This window comes from Lipophrys pholis (assembly GCF_963383615.2).
Source record: "Lipophrys pholis genome assembly, chromosome: 19".
Lineage (NCBI taxonomy): Eukaryota > Metazoa > Chordata > Actinopteri > Blenniiformes > Blenniidae > Lipophrys > Lipophrys pholis.
This window is the reverse complement of record NC_137647.1, coordinates 22,546,556-22,556,551: the sequence shown is the minus strand read 5'-3', so window position 1 is coordinate 22,556,551 and position 9,996 is coordinate 22,546,556. Positions and strand designations below refer to the sequence as shown.

The window sequence follows — 9,996 nt, the reverse complement described above, 5'->3', positions numbered from 1 at the left end:
TTGACACGCTGAAACTTCTGATCCAGCAACACACTAGGCTCACAATAATGGGTTCACACTTTCACAAACACAGTCACGTTAAACCTAATTCCGCAAAACAGCAGCAGGAGATTACGCTCGGCTTCCTGTGTGGAAATTGAGGTAGAATTATTTTCTGCCAACACTGATGATTCCAAAGCTTCATCTCAGTGTGAATTCTGATCATAGTTGTGAAAAATACATCAAGACAACTTGAGTTGTACCACTTCAACACAGTATGACTATGAAATTAACGCTCTGAGGGAACGCGTCCTGGTCATGGACCACGATAGCCACCTGGGCATTGTGAAGGTCAAGCAACACTGCAGGGGCCTAGTCTGGTGGAGGCTTTGGTCAAAGACTCTGTTGCCTGCCTCACCAGCGTGAAGAACGAACAAACCCGTATAAGTTTCCTGTATAACGGTGGTGTGGAGAAGTTTAACCACACCCTCAACCACTGGCTCAGAGCACACATGGCAGACGGCCCACCATCCTCAGTAGCTCACAGCACTATAGAGCAACACTACGACTACAGCCTTTGTGACGCTGGGCCGTGAGCTGCAACTTCGCTTGGACCGTTTAGCCACGTGGGAGACACTCCAGCAGTGAAGCAAAAGAAGACGAATTGTACTTTATTAATCCTCTTGCAGAAATTTCTTTACCGAACTGATCCATCAGTAGGCAACCACCTAGCATAGCGCTGGTGGGGGGCTGGTGGGGGCCCAGGGTTTTGCTCAGGGACCCCCAAGTATATGTTTTATTGGACTGTGGGAGAAAACCTGAGTCCCCGAAGGAAACCGACACACGGGGAGAACATGCAGACTCCATACAGAAAGGGCCCGGGCTCTATTTAAACACACGACATTCTCACTGTGAAGAGAGTGCTAACCACTGCACCACCATGACGCCTCCCTGGTGACAAAGAGACATGAGATGTAGGGGAAGTGACACAATCCAATCTCAAGTGGTTTGGAGGAGGGGAGTAGTGGAACAATAGATTGATGGAGCAGTGGAGTGGTGGAGCAATGGGTTGATGGAGCAGTGGAGTGGTGGAATGGTGGACGACTGGAGTAGTAGAGCAGTCGAGTGGTGGAGCAATAGAGTGGTGGAGCAATGGAGTGGTGGAGTAATAGAGTGGTGGAGCAGTGTAGTGAATAGAGTGATGGAGTAGTGGAGCGATTGGAGTGGTGGAGTGGTGGAGCAATGGAGTGGTGGAGTAGTGGTGTGGTGGAGCAGTAGAGCGGTGTAGTAGTGGAGTGGGGGTGCAGTGGAGTGGTGGAGTAATGGAGTGGTGGAGCAATAGAGTGGTGGAGCAGTGTAGTAAATAGAGTGATGGAGTAGTGGAGCAATGGAGTGGTGGAGTGGTGGAGCAATGGAGTGGTGGAGTGGTGGAGTAGTGGAGCAGTAGAGTAGTGGAGCAGTAGAGTTTTGGAGAAGGGGAGTGGTGGAGTAGTGGAGTGGTGTAGCAGTGGAGCAGTGGAGTAGTGGAGCAGTGGTGTGGTGGAGCAGTAGAGCGGTGTAGTAGTGGAGTGGGGGTGCAGTGGAGTGGTGGAGTAGTAGAGTAGTGGAGTAGTGGAGTAGTGGAGTAGTGGAGTGCTGGAGCAATGGAGTGGTGGAGCAGTGGAGTGCTGGAGCAGTAGAGTTTTGTGGTGGTGGAGTTTGGGTGCAGCGGAGTGGTGGAGTCGTAGAGCAGTGGAGCAGTGGAGTGGTGGAGCAATGGAGTGGTGGAGCAGTGGAGTGCTGGAGTGGTGGAGCAGTGGAGTGGTGGAGCAATGGAGCAGTGGAATGGTGGAGTGAAAACGTGGAGAGATGATCAGTGGAGTGGTGGAGCAGTGCAGTAGTGGAATTGTGGACAACTGGAGTAGTAGAGTAGTGGAGTGATGCAGCAGTGAAGTGGTTGAGTAGTGGAGTGGTGGAGCAATGGAGTAATGGAGCAGTGGAGTGGTGGAGCAATAGAGTGGTGGAGCAATTGAGTGATGGAGTAGTCAAGTGGTGGAGCGATAGAGTGGTGGAGCAGTGGAGTGATGGAGTGGTGGAGAAGTGGAGCAACGGAGTGGTGGAGCAATGGAGTGGTGGAGTAGTGGAGCGGTAGAATGGTGGAGCAGTGGAGTTTTGGAGCAGTAGAGTGGTGGCGCAGTGGAGTGCTGGAGCAGTAAAGCAGTGGAGCAGTAGAGTGGTGGAGCAGTAGAGTCGTGGAGTGGTGGAGCAGTGGAGTTGAGGAGCAGTAGAGTGGTAAAGTTTGCTCTTGACGTCTGAAATGATAAAAATCCACCTCTCACATATTTCAGCACCACTGCTAAGTGGGTGATCTATCACACCTGAGTTATGCAATATCACACACACACACACACACACACACACACACACACACACACACACACACACACACACACACACACACACACACACACACACACACACACACTGGTGTAGAAATCATAACAATGATGGTGACGGTGATGCAGGAGATAAAGGAGTAGTCCTGGTATTATGGTATGGCAGCGGGCCGACAGGCGGTGACAGCCAGGAGAGAGAGATTATTGGAACACACACACACACACACACACACACACACACACACACACACACACACACACACACACACACACACACACACACACACACACACACACACACACACACACACACACACACTCAGGCACTCAGAATGTAAGATATGCCTCCCAGCATAGAGATGTGCTCTGCTGTAATCTCTTTGTCTACAAGATACACTTGAGAAGAGAGAGAGTTGCAGTGACTGTACATGCTGCTCCTTTCCATCTTCGGAGTGCTTGATACAGTTAATCTATTTCAATATGTGGTGTAGAATATTGTCACTTGTTTAGGTAATACATCAGGTCCAATGTCTTTAAAGGGCAGTTTAGATTTCCCTCCCACTGCATGGCACCATTTACATAGCATGACTGAGTCAGAGTGGATTTATACATTTCACCCCCTCTACCACCTGCTTGTTGTGTTTCCACAGCCCCTTTAAATCAAACAAATCCAATGACTTCAACGCAGTTTTATTTCTTATAGTTCCAGCTCCAACATTCATCCCAAGGCACTTTGTTGTCTGATAAAATCTCCTGCTGAAAACACATTGTTGACCCGTCAATGCGATTCGGGGAAATCTGTGAAAATTTTCCAAGAACGTCATTTCTTTCAATGAGCTCAAAATTAAACAGTTTTAATAAAGTAAATTCCATAACTACACAACTTAAACTACATCTACTACAAAACTAGGAAGGAAAATATTAAAGTTTGAACTCTCTAATAAAACCACACATGGGAAGGGAAATATGCTTCAAGTGAAGTGAAGCAATTAAGTGAAGAAACTCGCTGTGAACTGTTTATTCAACTCTGGAAAATCTGAAGGTTTTATAAATGACTATTAAACTAAAAAAAGACTCTCCAGACTTGCTAGATAAAGAAATAGAAGTTTCTTTGTCATCTCACTGTTTACTAATGAGGCTTCACTGCGGTTTCACTTATTGCTCAAAATGCTCAATGTTGTTGCCGAAAGATTTATCAGTTAATTCAATGTTTCACAAGTTCTTCGACCAGTTTGTTTTAATTATTATTAATTTTTGACTTCTTTACATTGATTTCATTTTATTTTAAATGATCAAGGCTAATTGTCCAACATACTGTTTATTTTGAAATGGTTCTTCTTGTATTTCAACCATTTACACATGCTTATGGAATAATTCAATTTCATTCAAAACAAATTGATTGAAATTCTTTTTCTGGTTGTAATAAAGTTTAATACATTTTCACAGGGCTATATGATAATGTTTGCCCTGTATGTATTTCTATGACAACTGTATTTTAATAACTATGACTGTAAAACAATGCTCTAACAACAGAAAGAAAGAAAACCATTTTAAATAAATGAAGTCATCTTACTAACATAATCATCCAGTGATAAATCCTCCTGGCATAGAACTTGTTACAGAACCTAAATGAACTCAGGCTTAAATGAGGGAGGAGCTAAATTGTTTCTGGAACCATTTTCCTCCAAATTTCTTTAGTTCTTCCAGGATGGTGTGTTCAACCGGATATCTATCTATTGGATATGTAGTTATTCCTGCTGGTGAATGAAATCCAGGGAGCATCAGTGACGATTTAGTCAGGCATTTAAATTCTGTCTTGTTTGTGTTATTTGTCGTTTTTATAATGCCATTTTATTGGAATATGTTAATTAGTTTCTTCTGGGGGCATTTAAAAAGGAACTGCACACTGACTGTGATTATATAACTACTACCAATGTCAGCCTTCTAATGTGTTTTTATTGTCAATGTTGGTTCATTTCCACCTATTGTACATTGATTAAAATTCAAGTATTATTTCTGTTTTTGAAAAACACTATGACAGAGAGAGAGGAGAGAGAGAGAGAGAGAGAGAGAGAGAGAGAGAGAGAGAGAGAGAGAGAGAGAGAGAGAGAGAGAGAGAGAGAGCCTGTCACAGTGCTCCTGTAATGGCTGCCACTGCTCATTGTTCACATCCTGCTTTGTCTTCAGCGCCATTTTGACTGCGCGGGAGGAGGAGGGCGACCACCGGCTAGCAGCTAACGCTGTTAGCTCCTCCGCCGCCCACACTAATGGCTGGGAGCTCGGCTACCGGCTAACACTGCTAGCCTCTCCCCGCACACACTAATGGACTCGGGCCGGGCGCTCTGCTAAGTGCTAACACGCTGTTGACGCCTCACAACGACCCGAACGACAGCCGACCGGCAGAAAACGTTCTGTTTTACTGTATTTCACTCGTTGATCGTCACAATCGGCCACATTAATTTTTTTAGCTCTTCTTTTCCGACCTGCTGCCGCAAGAGGAGAATGAGGCCTGCTAAAGCTGTTAGCCTGAGAGGCTCAGTCCAGGAAAATCTCATACTTTTCTCTCTTTCTCTCATTTTTCATCACATTTGTCCGCTCACTGTCACAGTTCTGAACACACTGTGCTTTTATGTAGCTACGTATGCACTTAGAAATATTTCACTTTCACTGAGAAAATATAAACTGACCTGAGACAATACTAAACCCATGTAATAAAAATATGATAAAATAGATCAATTATTTAATCATAACAAAAAAGATATAAAACTGGATCTGCAATATAATTAAAATCTAGATATTTGCAAGTCAAATGTGAATTTTCAATAACCTATAAATATTATAAACAATGCATGCTTTAGGCCTATAATTATTTTTATTATACTCTGTCGTTTGTAAAATGTAAAATGAGCCTATAATTAGAGAAACAGGTTTTATAAATGAAATCCAATTTAAACTACATTGCATTATTGTAAGTATGAAATTGTAGATTGAATATGGTGTCTGGTGTTTTCCATATCCAAAGCATAAAAAGCACAGGCTGTAAAACAAAACCACATGGGGCACACTGTAAATGTTTGTGTTTTTATTATTATCATTATTCCACTATGAAAATATATGTACAATAAATAATTTGGGATTTTCACTATTAAAGAATCTGAATAAATAAACTAGGGTCTAAACCTCGGTCATCAGCAGGGCTCACCCTCTCGTCTTTTGTTCTTCTGAGAGAGAATTAATTCATTCTTCACTTGTATTTTTCCCAAAGCAGTCCAGACTCCGTGAACAGTTCCTGAGAAGTTTTTCACACAAAAAAATAAAAATTCGAAAAATCCATGAAGCTGCACTAAAACGAAAAAAAATAAAATCCACACTCGGATTTGTAAAAAATCTACAAAAAGTGAGGAAAAAAAACAGAACTAATAAATACCTGAAATTGATTCGGAAAGAAAATATCCGATTCGATCGAGGAGGAACAAAATATTTCCATTCGACGTTTGAAATGTTTCAAATAAAATTATGTTGCTCTTCAACTACATTACAGCCTGAAAATAAAAGCAGCGAGAAGGAAAACTGATATTAGAGAATAGCGGAGTTTTCATGGAGACAGTTTGAGGAATGTTGGAGCAGCAGTCTGCAGAGTGTTTCTCTCAGAAGTTGAGGTGCTGCAGGTCGATGGTGCACAGTGTGCTTGTGAACAGGTCGAAGTCCTCCTCGGAGAAATCCACCGGGCTGTCCAGGGAGCTCTGCAGGCTGGGGGACAGGCAGGCCTCCCCGGCGAAGAAGTTCAGGTCCGGGAGCGTGGAGGAGGAGGTGGACGAGGAGGAGGAGGAGGCGGAGGAGGAGACGGCCGGAGGAGCAGCCGCAGCGGTGGGAGCGACAGAGGAGTCCCGCTGCTCGGACGCTGCCGCCGCCGCCGCCGTTGGCCCAGCGTCAGTCAGCGGCAACAGCCCCTTGCTGTCTGCGGGGTTTGTGTTGGTGAAGGCCGGCGGGGAATGGAGAGCCGCAGCAGAGTCCGAGCTGCCGGATGTCCCGCTCAGCAGCGGCGGGTGCTCGGGGAGGCTGACCCGGCCTCCCTCCTCCGGCGTGGGCTGCGCTTTGTCCCCGCTGTCACCGGTGTAGGCGGCGGCAGAAGATGGATTGCCGCCCCCCGCCTCTCCCTCCAGCGCAGCCTCCCCGGTGCCAGAAGCTTCCAGCGGCTGGCTCGAGTACGGAGAGGAGGCGTCGGTGCCTTCCAGAGGCTCGAAGCCGCCCAGGTCCCCGGATTCGAGCCCTGCTCCCCCGCCGCCGTCCCGGTGGTGCGTCGTCTGCCGCTTGTGCTTCATGCGCCGGTTCTGGAACCACACTTTGACCTGCCGCTCGGTCAGATCAAGGAGTGCGGCGATCTCGACCCTCCGGGGCCGGCACAGGTACTTGTTGAAGTGGAACTCTTTCTCCAGCTCCAACAGCTGCGTGTTGGTGTACGCGGTGCGCAGGCGGCGGGACCCGGCTCCTCCAGCATCCAGGCAGGCCTGGCTGGGATCCGCTGAGGAGCCAAACACAAAGAAAAAGGTCAAGAAAAATTAGACACAAGGTGCAATATGCAAAAGGTTTTTATTTCTATTTTATTTCCCTTTACATTTGGTTTAAATCTGCTGCGTAAAACCGCTTCATTTTATTGCGCACAAAGACATAAGCAGAAATCCCTAGTCTCTGCTGTCTGTAATAAAACAGTCATAAAACACAGGAAGTCTCATAAAAAATACACCTTCCAATTACAGTAGCAGCCAAAGTCATAACTGTAACAGCGACCAATTTGGTGGTTTAAAAAAAAAGACCCAAACAAAGTGCAGATAAAGACAGATGATCGTATTACCAGAGAGAGTTTGTGTCCCCTGTAAAAGCTAAGAGAGCCTGCTGAGAGGCTGCAGCGTGCGATCACAGAAACATGAAGAGTAAATAAATCATGACACTGGGAGGAAATGTGTATGGAAATGTGGGAATGTCGGCATGAAACGAAAGTGGCGGTGTCTGACAGAAACATATAACCAAAATCCCGAAGGGGCTATTACATAGGAAAAGAACAGAAAGTAAAATATAAAATAAAAACAAGAGTTAAAAATATATATGTTTTTACTGTAAATGGGAAAATAAAAATAGTTTAATGCATGATGTCAGTGTAAGAAACAGAAATGACCCAAAGCCCTGAGAATGTGAGTGTGCAGTGTTTTTCCTGTGTAGCTCATACCAACCCCCAACCCCTGCACTTTCTGTCCACTCGCCATTATTTTTTTTCTACCTCAATCCAATATGGCGACCATCTCAGTGGTATTATGAATATATAATACTCTGATTATGCTGCTGCTGTTGATTTGAACCCAAACCACCCAATGAACAGAATGATGCAGGCTGCAGCAGCACCAAGCCACTGCAGGCAAGGCGAAATAAAAAAACAAACCCTCACACAATGCGTCTTTACGCACAAAAGAACACTTTGGCGTGGATTTTGTGAACTAAAATAAGGCTCAGTCTAGGTAGAAATAACGGTCTAGTATGATGAGGTGCATTCATTGTGGTTGAGGTGTTACACAATGATCGTTTAAATGGCGGGGATTAGATATAAACTGTATTGGCTGCGTTTTTAATGGATGATGAAAGAGTGTGCAAAGCACTGCAGCATAATGCAGTGGTCTAGATATGGCTTCCCAGTTGACACAGCATCACAGCACTCCACAACTCACACACAGGAAGAAAGAGACAATGTCATCCAACCAAATCCAAACTGTGCGTAAAAGTGGTGTGTTCCAGCTGACATGAGTGTACAATGAAAAATGGAATTGATGAATGATAAAACATGCTGCGTACCCTGCAACCACATGCACAACACATACACAGTGCCCCCCTCCCCTCATCCCAGCATACCGACCTGTGGGTGACTCAATGCCCGCCGATGCGTACCCAGGGGCGGTTTGCGACGGGGAGGACGAGGCGGGGGGGATGATGGATCCGACACCGCCGGAGCTGCTCCCAGGCTTGGGGCTCTTCTTGGATGACTTCTTCTCTTTCATCCAGGGGAACTCGTGGGCCAGCGGACCGGCCGGGGCCGCCGGGGCAGGGGCCTGTCCGGGCGGGCAGCAGGGCTGCTGCGGAGCGGCTCTGTGGTGCGTCTGAAGGCCATTAGCAGCGACGGCGGAGCTCCTCCGGTTCTGTTGGCTCCTGCTAGCAGCCGGTCTCGGCTGGCCGCCTGTGCAGGGGCTGGGGCTGAGGCTGGGGATGGTTTGCTCGAAGGGAGGCGGAATTACTGTCGACTCCTTGATTGATGAAGTTTGAAATGACTCCAGGACGGCAGGGAAGGACGTCAGGCACTCTGCTAAGGACGGCTGGCTGTTTATAAAACCGATCTCCCTCTCAAATTCAAAATTCATTGCTCCCTCAAAAAAACGCTTTCACCCTCGAAACGGCGAGACCCCCGAACAATCCCTTCCCCAAAAAATAAAAAAACAAAACACATACACGCACGCGCACACACGCTCGCCCTCAACACAATATGGCTTCTCCCAGAAGAAAAATACATAAAAAAATAAAGCGCATGGAGGTTCCCGACCGCAATGGCGTCAGTGCGGTGGCTATATAATAATTGTGTATATTGGTGATATTACTCGCGTATGGGGACTTGGGTAGGCTAAACTGAACAACTATGGGATGAAATTGCAGCCAATTCCTGGTCATGTGACCAAAAATATCCAATGGAGGGCTCAGGCCTGGCGGTGGCAGCGGCTGTGGGAAGCGGCATGATTATTTTTCCACCAAATGCTGTGGCAAAGATTGGCTATAACATAGCAGAGCTGCTATTGTTTGGTCCTGCTGGGGGGTAAATATCGAGGAGGGGGAGAGGAGAAGGCGTCCGGTCGCCATGTGCGCTGTGTGGGCGGCAGGTCTGTGCGCCCCGGCCCTGGTGATACAGCACAAACAATAGACCAGAGCATCTCTCGGACATTTCTCTCGAGCAGCCCTGTGCGTGATGTGATGACGGTTAACATTGGGTGAACGGAGCACCGTTTACAATATGTCTCCTTCAGGGAGAAAATGTGTTTACAGCCCTCAGCTCATTAATCTTAGAGAGTGTGACAAGACTGAAAATGTCCGATTTAGGCGCAGGGAACTTGGAGAGGCTTTTTAGATGGCGCTGCAGATGATGGAGGAGAAGATGCTGAGCGGTAGTACAGATGGAGCAGTGTGGCTTCTTTCTCACAGAGCAGACAGACACAAGCTTAGGTTTGAGGGGAGCCTGGTCATGTGTAAGTGTCTGATTTTTGTATTTAATCGCCCTGCTGTGTGTTTGTTGTAAACGGGGGAGGGCGTAACGGCGCTTTTTCACATGGTTCTTCTTGCAGGAGAGATTTCTTTCTCTTCAGTGTGATGTGTGCTGAGATGTTGGTTGTGTTTACGCAAAGAGAGAGGGAGGGAGTTCACAGCGAGGTCGCTCTGCGCAGCTAAAAAAAAAAAAAAAACACCAAAAAAAACCCCAACTAAACAAAACAGAAAAACATGGAGAAACGCGCGCTGTGGGCGTCTAACGCCTCTATTTAATACAGTATAACTATATTACACTGCGCTAATTTGGATAACGAGTGCACCGAGTGGCCTTCCACAGCTTGGCATGTAG

At 46.4% G+C, this 9,996-nt stretch overlaps 1 protein-coding gene across 1 annotated transcript; it reads right to left on the bottom strand.

Moving 5' to 3' along the window:
* Nucleotides 1-6,001: 6,001 nt before the first annotated feature.
* On the bottom strand, nt 6,002-8,755 carry hoxb2a (homeobox B2a; the record flags this gene model as incomplete). Its single annotated transcript, XM_080488234.1, has 2 exons — nt 6,002-6,876; nt 8,257-8,755. 2 exons carry the CDS (start codon nt 8,753-8,755, stop codon nt 6,002-6,004), a joined length of 1,374 nt encoding a protein of 457 aa, XP_080344360.1.
* Nucleotides 8,756-9,996: the final 1,241 nt, after the last annotated feature.